Raw genomic sequence first — 15,541 nt, 5'->3', positions numbered from 1 at the left:
AACCTGTCTACAATGCTCGGAGAACTTCACGTCTGACAGTATCGTAACTCCCAAGTCCCATTCTTCCATGACTGACTTTAGTTCAACTCCATCAAGTGTATAAGCTATTTTTGGGGTTACTGTTCCCAAGGTGTAAGACCTTGCCCTTTGCTGGATTAAAGCATAGCTGCCTTGGCGGTGATCATTAACTATTCTATCAATCTTTACATCATCTGCAAATTTAGACATCATGTCCTCTCCACTTCACCTATCCCTTCATCGAAGTCATTTAAAGAAAATCAAAAACAACAGTGATCCCAATACTGATCCTTGGGGAACCCCAATTCTTACATTAACCCAACCTGAAGAATAACCATTTATCACAACCCTCTGCCACCCTGCTATCCCATCTAAAGATTTACCCTGATTCCAACCTGTTCCAGCTTATAAAGTAATTGTTCATGTGGGACTAAGTCAAATGCTTTGCTGAAATCTGAATAAACAATGTTGAAATTATTCCCTAAATCCTGAATTTTGACAGGAGTAACCCTGTCAAAATAGCTAACCAGATTTGTTAAACATGATTTTCCCTTTACTAAACCATGCTGCGTATCTTTCAGAATTCCATTTCTATCCAAATGACCCTGAATTTCACCCTTGATCATTGCCTCCATGATCTTCCCTACTATTGAAGTTAGACTGATCAGATGGTATTTTCCCACTACACTCTCAGAACTGCCCTTATGTATTGGGCATACATTGGCACATTTCCAGTCCAGTGGAATCTCTCCTGAGTCCAGTGATGCTCTCATAATTAGCCTTAATGGTTCAATGCACTCGCTTGCTGCCTCCCTTAAAATTATGGGGTATATGCCATCAACCCCAGGAGCCATACTCACCTGTAGGCTTGAAAGTTTTTTCCATTAAATAATCATGTATATCATTAATTACATATTTTTCAACTTCACTCCCATAATTTCTCATTGCCATAAAGGGTTTTTCTTCTGTAATGTTTTTCATCTGCAACATCAATGGGTATCTAATGCTATCCCACGTCAATTACATAAGGATCCAATCTGGTTTGTCCCTCTCTTATTTGCATTTATATATGCAAAGAATTCCTTATCCCCACTATTCACTCTTTACCAGCAATTTCTCATAATCTGCCTTTGCCAGCCTAACCTTTTCTGTGGCATTATTACAAATCACCCATACAGATTCTATACAATCATGTGAAACATCTGAATCTTGGAAAGCTTTTGTCATGCTCAGGATGCTTTTGATAAGAAGCATGACCCTTTCACCTCTTCTGTCTGCCCTATCTTTTCTAAATACATTGTAATGAAACTGATCATCCCCTATTTCTGGGTAGTACCATGTTTCTGTAAGTCCTATTATGTCGGATTTACTTGTCCTAACCAACAATTCTAATCCACTCATTTTATTACTGTATAAACAATTAAGGCTTAGTGATCTTGTAAAGTTAACCACCCTGACATACCCCTTAAGTTATTTAAGCTTGCTTCCCTGTTATTGGTTCCCTGCCCATTTGAAACGTTTCTATCCTCAGAACATCTAATATGATCTGTTGCAGTAAAACAAGAACTCTTGCGGTATATGAAGAGTTATTTTGACCAATATTATCAGATAAATGCATATTTATCCCTTGTCCCCCCCCAAACTAGCAGTTTCCCTGAACTTTTAAGGTATCTTCAATAATACTGGCAAAAACCCTTGCACTACCTTTGTTTAAATGTATGCCATGTCTACAAAACAGATTCCTTCTACCTACGAGTGCAGGCAAAGCTGATAAAAATTTCCCCCAAAAACCTTGCAGAGTCCTTCAAATCTTGAGCTAATCCACAAGACTTTCAGCATACAATCTCTCCTATTGTGCCTGGGCAGAATTGCAGACACAGACATTCTGACCTAATTGGCCACATTTCTTCAGCATGATCCTATATTTGTCTAACAAATTGTCAGATCGTGTGTGCTTAATATCATTAGTCCTCACATGAATAATAATATTATCTTTACCCCCCACCTTAAAATCTGACAATCTGTTGGTGACATAAAATAAATTTTCTGTGTTTACTATGGGATAACCATATGGTCAGAGGAGTTCACAAGGTAGAGAGAATACAAGAAACAGCACCATATTCGGCAGTCACTAGCTTGAACCCAGGTCACTCGAGACGTGTACTTTTGCACCCACACGCTGGACCACTCGGCTATGGCGGCCTTTAATTGTTGCTCCCAGCAGATATAGCCTGGTTCTAGTCCACCTATCCTTATTACAAAAAATATTTCCCATTTCCCTGACAATGTTGTTGTTGTTGTTATTTGGTTTTTAGGAGCATTAGCAACTAAGACCATATTGCTCCGGGAATATGCGGTGTTCATTCCTTGAACTTTCCGCATTCTCTGTATTTGGTGGTCACGGGCTCGAACCAACCCCGGTCTAATCAAGAAGCGTGTGCTACGCACTGCTGCTCCTGCCCACCTGGCTACGGAGGCGCCTCCCTGACAATGGAGTCTCCTAACAGAACTGAGTTGTTCTGAACCAGAGCAGTTTGCACTTGGTTATTCTGCTTTAATGACCAAATACTATCTCCACAGATGGGTGGACATAAGTTGTTTATTAAATAGCCAAAAAAAGTGCTTAAAAAATACGAGCAAGCTAAAAGCATGTGGTGCTAGTGAATTTAAATAAACTGAATGGATTTAGTTTTCGATTATAAAACTGATATCTAATTCCAGGACAGCTCCCATTCATGTATTTTGGATACCACTATGGTAAGTTTCTGATCATGCTTTAACCCATTATCACTTGGAGTATTTTATCCACTTTTTTTTTTGTGCGTGTATTTTGCCACAGTTCCTCTATTAAAAATGCAAGAAGCATCCACTGATTTTTTTATCCACCAATTTAAGAGAATAGCAGGAAAAAAAAAAAAAAACTTTCTCACATATGCAGGACCATCTGGACAGGCATGCAATTATACTGCAATCACAGCATGGATTTGTTAAGGAGCAGTCTTATCTAAACAATCTGATAGGTTACTATGATGCAGTGTCCAAGAAACTGGATACAAAAAAATTATTTTGATATCATGTAACTGGATTTTAGAAAAGCTTTTGAGACTTCTATACAAATTGAAGCAGTATGACATTAAGGGCAAGTTGAGCGTTGTTGTTATTTGGTTTTAGAAGCATTAGCAACTAAGGCCATATTGCTCCGGGATTATGTGGTGGTCATTCCCTGACCTTTCCACATCCTCCATATTTGGTGGTCACTGGCTCGAACCTTGGTCTAATCAAGAAGTGTGTGCTACGCACTGCTCCTCCTGCCCACCTGGCTATGGAGGCACCTCAAGTTGAGTGAGAGAAGACAGAGTGGTAATCAATGGATACTGCTCTTTGTGGACTAATCTTATTAGCGGAGTCCCCCAGGGTTCAGAGTTTTCTATATTTATCAATGATATTGATAAAGGTATATCAGGCTTAATGTCCAAGTTTGCAGATAATACGAAGGTTGGCAGGGTTATTAATGACAGTATGCTGCTGCAACAGAATCTAGAAAAGTTGGGCAGATGGGTTGAGAGGTGGCAACTGAAGTTTAACATCGACAAATGCAAAGTACTGCATATGGGTAGCAGTAACAACAGAGTAACATACTAACTCATGGTAGTGGAGAATGACAAAGACCTGGTGGTAATTGTGCAGTCGGATATGAAGTTTTCTGACAGTGCAAACAGGCTGCCGGAGCAGATCATGGGATCTTGTCAATGATATAGAGGAATTTTGCTAGCACGGATAAGGAGATAATTATTCCCGTGTATAAGGCATAATTATTCCCGTGTATAAGGCATAATTATTCCCTTGTATACCTTCAGTACTGTATACAGATCTGGAGGCCTCATTTTAGGAAAGATATAGAGCTGCTTACCAAGAAAGGCTTAAATTCTGCAAATTGCAGCATCTGGAGACTAGGCACCTGCAAGGTGATCTGATTGATGTGTATAAAGTCTCAAATGGTTTGAGTTTGCTCAATGCTGATGGGATTCTTCCTCTTGCTCAAATTATGCACCTGAGGGGGTATAAATTCAAATGGAAAAAAGACAGTCATAGAATAGATGTGTGAAAATTTGCCTTTAGCCAGCGAGTGGTTGATTGTTGGAACAAACTTCTTCCATCAATTGTTGTGGAAGTTGATAGCTTAAGTAAATTATTATTATTAGCCATATGGTACAAGGAAGCCTGAGGCTTATGCTGCACCAGCCAAAAAAAATTTCTAAATTACCCTGAGAGAGAGAGAGAGAGAAAAAAAACAAGAGTCAGAAATAGAAAGGAATCACCAAGAAAGAAGAATGATGATATCCAGCTCTGGACCCTGGGTGTGCCAAGCCCATACTCACCAGATGTGAGCCCCTGGGGAAACTTCAAGGAACAACTGGATGGGTGAAAAGGGAAGTTTTTTTTTTTTTTTTTTTTTTGCTGATGCTGTATAAGCTTGCTTTCTTGCATCACATTCTTTTTCCTCTACTAATGCTAATAAGCTGACTCAAGAAATAGATGAGGAACTTGGATAAATAAAGGACTAACAACCTTCAGGAAAAACAGCTCACAGAATGTGTTAACGTAATCATGCAGCTCGTAAGATGAAGTTGTTCATAGCTATGTATGACAGATCATGATGTGGAATGATAAAACAGCCCAGGCATCATATGGATGCAACTGGGTGTATGTATGCCCAAAGAACAGTTTCGCCCAGATTGTACAGGTAGTACAGGTCAACCATCACTAATCCGGCAGATTGGGACCTGTGAGGTGCCGGATTAGTGAGTTTGCCGGATCACCAGTGGTTATTTTAGCACATACATTTTACCCAGCAGCTAACCACCTCCTTCTACCTTTAACACGTTGACTGCCAAGCTAGTTTAAGAAAAAAATTCCCCAGAGGCCAAAAAATATTTAGCAAATAATTTGATTAGTAATTCTAAAATAAATATTGTAATGTCAGTGTTGTCATTTATTTTCGCTTAAAATATAAAAAAAAGAGACTTTTTTTATGTCGCATATATGTGGCCAACGTGGCCCAGTAGGTTACTTTATTTCTTGAAAAGCCGTGTCGGCCACATACGTGTGATGCTATTACGGCATACATATGAAGGTCGTTTGTGATTAGTTTATTGCGAGCGCTGCAATAAAACTAATTATGATAAAATAAACTCTCAAACATCGCAATAAGTTTGTCGGTATTGTTAGAGATTTTGTGAAAACAAGTTCGTTAGCACGCTGTATTATCCATCATATTGTGTTGTGTTTTTCCTCAAGTTTGTATAAGTGTGTTATGAAAAAAAAAATATATCTAAAGAGGAATGGCTAAAAGAAAATTACTAAGATAAGAGGAACTGAGAGAAATTGTGGAATTTACAATTAAGCAATTTCCATAGTCTGAGTATTTCAGCACTAAAACCTTTTTAGTAGAAACATTTTTATATAATGGAAGTGACATTGCAATTGTTTTCATCGATATCCATAATTAGATACGTAGACAACATTAAGCATTAAGTTCCGATGGCTGTGAACAGTTCAGAATTACTTAGTGGATTGTTGCTGTGTCTTATTGTAATTGTGACCTTTTAAGATATGTTGCAACTCCAAAGGAGCTCATTCTTTCAAATTGTTAATGAGTTTAATGAACAGAATGTAAAGCAATTAAAAATCCTCAGTTTAAATGTTTCCCATAGGCAGAGTAAAATATATAAATTCTGAAAAATCATCTTTAACTTATGTATGTGTATCTTTTCATTTTTATTTGTGTAGTTTAATATTTCATACCCTTAGGTCATTTTCTCTTCGAAGAAGTTTTCCAGCATAAGTTCTAAACGTAGAAAAACTTCTTATCCGGGTTCTACTGTATTTCTTTTTTTTATATTTTTAATCAGAAAACTAACAGATTTAAATTCATTACATACATGCTATTGTTGGTTGATTTCATAATTTGAGGAATGACCAAAAACTTGGAGACTGATATTTAGGACATGAACTATCTGGCTATTCAGATGGATCTCTTCAAAATGTTCTCTTTGACACTTGTGTACACCAATTCCACCACTTCTGCAAGCATTCCTGATCGACTGTTTTTTTTGGAATTGTTAGTAGTTCCTTATTGCATTCTAAATAATTTCCTCTGTCACTCCAAATCTGACTTTCCGAGTAAGTTATAAATCTTGGGAAAAATATAATAAATCACAGCATGCAGGAGCATTATATAATGCAAGTTCCAATTCCTTGAAGATTATCCAGCTGTTTTGTCTAAACAGCATTGCACAACTGCTGCAAAACTGTTTTTTAATATTCCTGGTTCTGAGAGACAAATTCATAATGAACAATGGCTAAGTCCTCTCAATGGAAGTCAGTCTTCCACTTAGAGGACTTGGCCATTGTTTTCACATTGGTCATGCACTCATAATTGATCACCAGTAATAATGAAGAAACAGTGAGGGTCAGCAGCTGCATGTTGACAAAGACCCTGATGCCAGAACTCACTGCATTCTCTGATCAGTAAAGATACAAAGAATGAACTTAATTGAAATTCATTGCATTTCCAAATCTTGTGTTTAAACTGATTTAAAAATGCAATGAATTTCAATTATGGGACATGTAAATCAGACTGATTTACATGTCCCATAAAAAATACCGATTTTGCTAGCAATTTCACAGACAGTTAATTATTGATTACTCCCAACAGATTGTGATTGCAAGCTGTTATATCAATGATATTTGAGGTTAAAGGATGGCCAGAGTGAGGATCATCTCTGCTGGTCAAGCAGTCTAAACAGTCTTTGAATGACATATAGCAGCCTTTTGCAAACTATACTCCACAGAGCCCTTGGGCTCCACCATAGTTACCTGGGGCTCCATGAGGAAATTTTAGAATGTTAATATTTTTTTCTAAAACTATAAAATTGAATCAGAATATCTATGCATAACAGTAAAATGTAAATTTGGCATTTTCTTAGTGACCTTGGACTGTCAATGTGCATGTTATATATGGAAAGTGACCAACCATTTCTATTTTTAGTGTATTTTTTTGAATTAAGGCTCCGGAATGTTTTTCCTTTCTGATGTGGGGCTCCACATGTCTAAAATGTTTGGGAACCCCTGACATATAGCATTTTTTCGAAAGCTATTTTTAACATTTCATTTTAATAAGTTTCCTGATTTAAAACAAAATTCCACAGGTTGATTGCAGATAAATGGGGGAATCATGCATTATTACATCTAGTTGATTAACTGAACAGGTTGTGAAAATTTGCAACTATCTATGATGGATGTGCAATTTCAAGATAAAGTCAGTCCCCAAATTTTTTTGTTTGTACCTCATAGTATATTTTTACATGTGCATATTATCTTATCTCCCTATGAATGCATTAATAGCTCCTGAAAATACTTTTTTCAGAAAAAAAAAAAATCTTTAAGTGTATTAGTATTTACACATCTTAGAATAACCACTGAATTGTTAAATTCATTTTGAACAATCAAAAATAAACTCACCAATTCTTTAACAAAAGGTGCCACCATGGAACCAATCCTGGCAAACATAGAACTAGAACCTACACCGATATTCCTAACAACTGTAGGATAAACTTCTGCTGAGAACACATAAAGAATGCCAAATGAGGCAGTGATACAAAATTTTCCTATCATGGCAAGTGTTATTCTCACCCAAAGAAAATCTGAAAAAAAAAAAAAATAATAATAATAATAAGTTCAAGAATATCAATAATATTTTTAATTCAGAAGTACAGTGGACCCCCGCTTTACGATATTAATTCGTTCCAGAGACACCATCGTATCATGAAAATATCGTAATGTGAACCCAATAACACACTGTTTTTTGATAATTAGTTCAAAGTCCTCGGAAGTTGAAATTTTTGCTATATAACTAAAGCTATATAGCGTAAAATGTGATTTTTATAACAGAAATTGTATTAGTTTTATATAGAATACTGAATACCATATTTTCCAGTGTATACCATGCACCTTTTATCTAAAAATAACTCGCCCTAAAATTGTGATGCATCTTATACACTGGAATAAACAGTAGAGAATGATGCAAATTAAAAAAAAAAAAAGAAAAAAGATAAAAAGTGATGATGGTGCCACACATTTTTACTTATTCATCCCCCCCCACAAATGTTTAAAATTAATGTTTAATATTTATAATAATTGATTATTATAAAAAAAAACAAAAATCGTAATTTTCATTTAACTTACATTGGAAAAGCTGTGTCAATGGTGGTGTGGTGATGGAGCTGGAAGAGAATCTTTTACCATCAAGATATCAGGACAACCTTCAGGATCTGGGGTTCTTTCCGATCAATGCCTCTTGCTACTTATGGTATAAAAACTGTCCAAAGTGGTTTGCTTTTGGCACTTTCTCTGAAGGTTCTTGAAATAATTTAGCACCTGATCTTCAAATTTGCAGGTCATCAATTCAGTGATTTCAATATCTGGGTTTTTTCTTACTGTCCTCTTCACAATATCCCATGCAGCAAACATGTCCTTAATTTCTTGAGTTGTTGCTACACAGTTATCCTCCTCATGTTCCTCATCTCCACTGTCATGCTTGCCCATCTGCTCTAATCCCTGGAGTTCCTCTGTTGTTAACTCCCTTCTGTGGTCCTCAATTAACTCCTCCACATCTACCACATCAATCTCTAGAGCCAAGGACTCACCAAGAGTGATAATTTCCTGCTCTAGAATACCTTCAGCTTCAAATCCTTCAAAATCATGGATGACTGAAGGCAATAAATTCTTCCAGGCTGCATTGAGGCACCAAGCTGAAACTTCATTCCAAGAACTGACAATCATTTGTACACAGTACAGTGTTAAACCTGGGTGTTAAACACCCACTAAGGTGTCTTCCAGAATTCCTTTAAGGTGATGGCTCTGTCTCCTGAAGTCTCTTCAAAGCACTTCACAAGCATCTTCTTTGTGTAAATTTTTTTAAAGTTTGCAATCACTTGTTGATCCATCAGCTGAAGCAGAGGAGTGGTATTGGGTGGGAGAAATTTGACAGTAATGAAGTTAAATTGCTCCTCCCGAGATTGGGCAAGTTGGGGATCATGACCTCGAGCATTATCCAAAATTAACAGTGCCTTTAAATGAAGTTTGTTTATTTCTAAGTAACCTTTGATTGAAGGACAAAACACTTCAAATACCCATTCATTGAAGAGGTGCCAGGCCTTCTTGTTACACCGCCAAAAAACACCCAACCTGCTTTTGATGACCTTTTGCTGTTTAAACACACTGGGAGTTTGAGTGGTAAACCAACATTGGCTTAAGTTTAAAATCACCACAGACATTGGACCCTAATAGCAGAGTAATAGGCTTATGACCAGGCAACGAGGCCTTTTTTTTGTGATGTATGTTCGCCTAGGCATCCTTTTCCAAAAGAGGCCTGTTTCGTCTGTATTAAAGACTTGAGGAAGGTAACCCTCTTTCTCAACAAGCTCTTGAAACTCTACCTTAAAGTTTTCAGCTGCTTCCTAATCAGCACTGCAACCCTCTCCATGCCTTATGACACTTAATATCAGTCCTTTTTCTAAAACAGTCGAACCAACCTTTGCTGGCTTTAAAGTCCCCAAATCGTGTATCACTAGCTGAAGGTGTTTTAGTCTTTAAGTCCTCAAAAATCTGCTTTGCACATTCCCAAATGTATTGTCCAGGAACTGTATCACCCTCCATTTGTTTTTCTCTTATCCACAGCAAACAAAAGCCTTTCCATTTCTACAGTTCTCTGCCTTTTGGACTGTGTTAGATTCATCACTAACTTTAACGTTTTCTTTTTGTTTCACTATGGTAGAAATGGTTGACTGTGAAAAACCATATTCATGCACCAATGAACTAGTTTTAGCACCATGTTTTTTAACTATTTCTTGTTTAATTTTAATTGAAATTTTCTTATTACTGTGCTCTTTAGGGGCCATATTATGCAATGTTGTACGTTCAAGAATTCAATAAATTTATGTAAAGTAAATTTATGGAAAGTAAGCACAAAAAAAAAATCACTTGAACTAAAGGATATAAAAACAAAACATGTGCCCAACACGTTTAAAAATGCTGCTATTGGCTCAGACAAAGGACTGCGTGGTCCTGTCAGAGACAATCGTAAGCCACTGTAGAGTGAAATAAATAGGCAGCAGTGATCACTGGTTAGTAGAATCAGCTACTTAAATCATTAAAATGCAGTACACTTATTCTATGTTTTGTTAAAGAATGAATTTTGAATGCATTTGTGATATTTTTCTAAAGCACGTTTCTGGAGGTCACGACCATAAAACAATTTGCACTTTTCAGTTTATTGGGCTTTTCTGTTAGTGCAAGCTATTATAAACAGGTAGTAAACTATCTTATTGCATTTGCAATAATAGCGATAACTGGAATTCGGTGGGGAAATGTGTTTCCCCTTCACTGAAATCATAAAAAACAAAAATAAGTTTTCAGAATCTTCTCTTCATTCCTATTTTTTAAGCTCCATTTAATAGAATTAATTAATTAAAATAGAATTAAAATTCAATTCACATATGTGATGACAATATCCTGCACTTACTACATATCGTATAGTGAAAGGTATTTTATTATGGAGAGTCCATCATAAAGTGACTGCACTGTATATTGGCATTAATAGTGGAAATAATGCAAAAAAAGCAAGCTTATAACACTGAGTGGACAGAAATCATGGGATATCTACCTAGTAACGGGTAGGTCCAACTTTTGCCCAGATAAGGGCAGTCACAAGGTGAGGCATTGAGTCCACTGGTTCACGAAAGCATTCTACAAGTATTTCCATCCATGCTTCCTGTACAGCTGTCCATAATTCCATCGCATTCCTGGGCAGAGGATCCAAAGCTCAAACAGACCGTTCCACAGCATCCTTAAGATGCTCCACAGGATTCATATCCTGTGAACAGGAAAGCCATTCCATGGTGGTAGTAAAATCTGTGGAACGCTCTTAGAACCATGTTCTAGTATCCACGGCTCTGTGGGGGAGGTGCATTGTACTGCTAGAAAAGTTAATTGCCTTGTAGGTGCACAATGACCATGAGAGGATAGATGGTCTGCAAGAGAATGTACATGTAACCTGGACCATTCAGAGATGCGTCTAGACATACCAGAGGTCCCAACACATGCCAGTTAAACATGCCCCAGACCATTAACGACCGTCCACCTGCCTGAACAGTTCCTTGTTGACATTACGGGTGAATAGCTTAGTGCAGTTTGTGCCAGATATGCACCCTTTAGTCTGCTCGAAATAACTGGAAATAGAACTCATCAGAGATGGCTCCAATTCCAAGGTCCAGTGCCAATGTTCTTTCACTCAACTGAGGTGTAGAGTCCTGTGTCGTGGTGTTAGCAATATGACTAGTTTGTCGGCAACTCCCATAACCTATTGCATCTAATAATCGTCTGATGGCCTTGGTGGATACTTTTCTGGCAACTCCCGCGTTGAAATCAGCGGTATCAGCGGTGATTTGTGCTGCTGTTGCTCTCCGGTTGGCTGAAACAATGTGAGACACATCGGTGGCCATGTTTATCCACCATCTTTCTACGCCCACAGCACTGTCCATGATGAGATGTTATTCTGGAAATGGCGTATTCCCGATACACCCTTGATAATGTTAAATGGGGATAGTGCAATTTCTGTACCAACTCTGCAATAGTGACCCATGTATCAGGCACCCACTATCATCCCTCTTTCAAAGTCAGTTAATTCATGACACGTTTATCCATACTGACATCGAATCACCATCTAAGGGGATGCAGTGTACCTACCAAGCGGTGGGTTCATCAGCTAGCGAGAGGGGTGACAGCATAGTGTTGCCCAGGAATCACATATCCCATTAATTCTGTTGTTTCAGTGTAAAGCATCAGTTAAAAAAAGTAAATAAATAATCCCATTTCACCTTTCTATGCCTTCCAAAAGTTTGTATAGTTCTTTCTTGAACTTATTCAAACTATCCACTTCCATAACAACACATGGAAGCTTGATCTAGCAATCAACCAGTTGTTGCCAGATGGCAAACTTAAATGGTATTCTGCACCCATCCTTCCTTGACTTCAATTTATGCCCCTCATGTGCATAACCTGAGCAAGAATCCCAGCAATGAGTTGCTCAAGCCATTCAAAGACAGCTGCCTAGACTCCAGATGCTGCAATTTGCAGAACTAAAGCCTTTCTTGGTAAGAACATCCCTTTGTTCCTCCCACCAAACTTACTGCTCTTGTCTGTACCTATCCCAGCAGCTCTATATCCTTTCTGAAATGAAGCCTCCAAACCTGTATTCAGTAATCAATGTGTAGCCTGAGCATACAATGGGATCACCATCCAGGCTAGCAAAATTCCTGTATATCATTGATAAAACCAATGAACTGTCCTTGCCACCTGTCTGTACTGCTCAGATAATCAGACCGCACAATTCCCCAGGTCCTTTCATTTTCCACTAGCCTGAGTGTAGTACCACACAGCTGATATGTTATTCTGGAATTACTGCTACCCATATGCAGTACCTTGCATTTGTCACGGTTAAACTTCAACTAACATTTCTTAGCCCATCTGACTAGTTTTTCTGCAGCAGCATACCATCATTACGGTCGTTAACTACCCTACCAACCTTTGTATGATCAGTAAACTTAGACATTAAGCCTGATACAATCCCCAGGGGCTCACATCTGGTACTGGCTTGGCACACTCAGGGTCCTGAGCTGGATCTCTCTCAGAATTTTTTTTTTTTTTTTTTTGTCTGGTGCAGCATAAGCCTCAGGCTTCCTTGCACCATATGGCTAATAATAATACTTTGGTGATATTGTAGTACCATTGGCACTAATGATATTGAGAGTAGATCTGAGGACTTACTTTACAAGCACAGGGAAATGTTGAAAAAATCACAAGTTAGGATTGAATTTGAAAGTGTGCAATTCTGCATAGAAATGACAGGAGGGAGTACATATTGACAGCCTTGCCAAATTGATTGACCCTGGAGAAAATATGCAACTCTCATGTGGTAGAATTGTTCTCAACACGGTCTGTGTTTGTTAACAGGAGAGACTGTTTTACATGGATGGTATACAATTAAATAGAAGGGGTGCAAGAATATTAGTTGATGCTATCGAGGCAGTGATAGGTGTGTCAGAAAACTGCTAGCTTGGGTGGGGGGACACAGAATAAGATTAAGTAGAATTGCAGGCAGAGGTGAAAGCGATTCTTGCACAACTTCTATTGGAACATGCAGCAGCCTGGAGAGCAAGTAGTGCAGACATGCTGCCAGTAGAGCTCATGGGGTTTTGTCAAAGATATACAGAAACTTTGTAAACATGTATAAGGAGGTGATTATCCCCTTGAACAAACTTATTTAGAAAGCTAGGAGCATTCTAAATAAGTTTAAAGTACTGAAGAAGTCAACTGCAGACACTGTAGGGATGTCAGGGACATGGCGTCACTCAGACATAAGCAGCGCTAATAGAATGTATACAGAAAGGACAGGAGGGGTGGGATTATGCTCTTAGTTAAGAAGCATATTAAATCTAAGGCAGTGCATGCGGTAGGCATGGTCAGTTTGGTGTGATATAAGCAGTTGGAAAACAAAGTTCAGAATATAAATGTGTTATATACCTAATGACTGTGATGAATATACTAAACAGCTATACAAAGAAATAGAGTATGCCAGTAAATAAGAATGCCTTATAATTGGGAATTAACCTTCCAACTGCATCATTTCTGTACATAGCCAACTACTAAATAGTTATAAATTGGCATCATTAAGTTAGCAAGGTTAGCAAGGATTTTGGACTAAAGATGAATATGGCTAAAACAAAAGTAATGATGAACAAGTATGCCACAGAAAGGGAAATAATGATTGAAGGAGCAGTAATTGAAAAGGTGGAGTCATACTTATCTGGGACAAGTTATTAGCTGTAATAATGATAAATGGCTGGAAGTCAAGAGCAGAATAAGTTTTGGATGGATAGCATTCAGGAAATATAGTCACATACTGAAAAGCAATATCCCAGTTTGTCTGAAACATAAAATAATGAACCAATGTATACTCCCCACCATGACTTATGGAAGTGAAACTTGGGCACTCACCAAAAGAATGGAAGAGAAGCTGAGAACTATACAGCGAAGAATGGAACAAATTATATTGGGAATCAGACTGTTAGATAAGAGAAACACGTGGATTAGGCAGCAAACTCAAGTAAAGGACATTCTTATCAAAACTAAAGAACTAAAATGGTCTTTGGCAGGACACATAGCTCGAAGACATGATGACAGATGGACTAAGAAAATAACAGAATATGGTACCCAAGAGGAGCTATAAGAAAACCTGGAAGACAAAGGCAGAGATGGATAGATGAAATTCATGAGTTTGTGGGTAGTAAATGGATGGCCAGTGCTCAAAACAGAAGGAACTGGAAAGTTGCTGGAGAGGCCAGTGGATTTATCCTGCAGTGGATTGAAAATGGCTGATGATGATCAATAAGTATATCTCATATTGTGAATACCTTCACAATGAGTTGCCATGATATTGCACTACATTGAATAAGTAACGCTTCACTATAGGAGAAGACTATTGTTACTTATTCTCAGCAGATACCATCACCCATGCAGTACCGTTTTGGAGCTTATTGGCTCCTCAGTGGGTGGGCAGGCCCGGGTGTTACAATGATGATAATCCAATTGTGAAGTTTAACTCCACAATATGAGAGATGCCTGGTGGTGTGGAGTAATTTAGACTGCAGAACAGTTTAGGGCTAAAGCCTCATGTTACATAGGAAGTTAGTGCAATTGCATCATTTCTGTACGTAGCCAACTACTTAAGTAGTTATAAATTCACAATATGAGATATATATATATATACTTAATGATGCCAATTTATAACCACTTAAGTAGTTCGCTATGTACAGAAATTATGCAATTGCACTAACTTGTATGTCAGTTAACTCTCTACATAACCTGAGGCTTTAGGCCTAAACTATTTTTCCTTCCAGTGGAATTTGTGGGTTGGGGGAACACACACAACTTCTGTAGATTTCTTCAGTGACTGTTTTCCACAGCAAGCAGCAATTCTTCATGCATTAAGAATCTGCAGGTAAGAGGCCCACTAGATGACAATGATCACAGTGTGCTAATGTGGAATTTAATTATAGATAAAGACACAGCTATTGTCAAGGGTAAAGAGATGGCCGTTTGCTTTCATAAGGGTGACTAGTGGCCTCACATAGTTTTAAATTCTATGTAGTGAAACCAACTGCAATTCTAAATGGGAAGCATTCATAGAAGTGATCACAGATGCTACTAGGGTTTTTGTACCAACAAAGAAATACTGTTCAAAGCTTAGACCTAAATGGATTTTAGATGTTCTATTGAGACACATGGCAGAGAAGAAAAGCGCATGGGATGAATATAAATTATCAGGTGATACAGAAGCTTATGGTATATATAAATTAGCCTGTAATCAAGTCAAAGTAGGTTCAACAAGGTTAGGCAAATT

The 15,541-nt window shown here is 37.8% G+C and overlaps 1 protein-coding gene across 1 annotated transcript in view; it reads right to left on the bottom strand.

Moving 5' to 3' along the window:
• The window catches only part of LOC150091274 (organic cation transporter protein-like), a 212,738-nt gene that overhangs the window by 27,360 nt on the left and 169,837 nt on the right, over positions 1 to 15,541 (bottom strand). Inside the window, exon 9 of the mRNA XM_090383043.1 lies at positions 7,543 to 7,724. Coding sequence (XP_090239169.1) covers positions 7,543 to 7,724 — 182 coding nt within the window. The remainder of the gene's footprint in view (positions 1 to 7,542; positions 7,725 to 15,541) is intronic.

Source organism: Mastigoproctus giganteus, chromosome 1, assembly GCF_048544385.1.
Source record: "Mastigoproctus giganteus isolate SK-2022 chromosome 1, ASM4854438v1, whole genome shotgun sequence".
NCBI classification, from domain to species: Eukaryota; Metazoa; Arthropoda; class Arachnida; order Uropygi; family Thelyphonidae; genus Mastigoproctus; species Mastigoproctus giganteus.
Note: the sequence above shows the minus strand (reverse complement) of the source record. Positions and strands in the feature narration are given on the sequence as shown.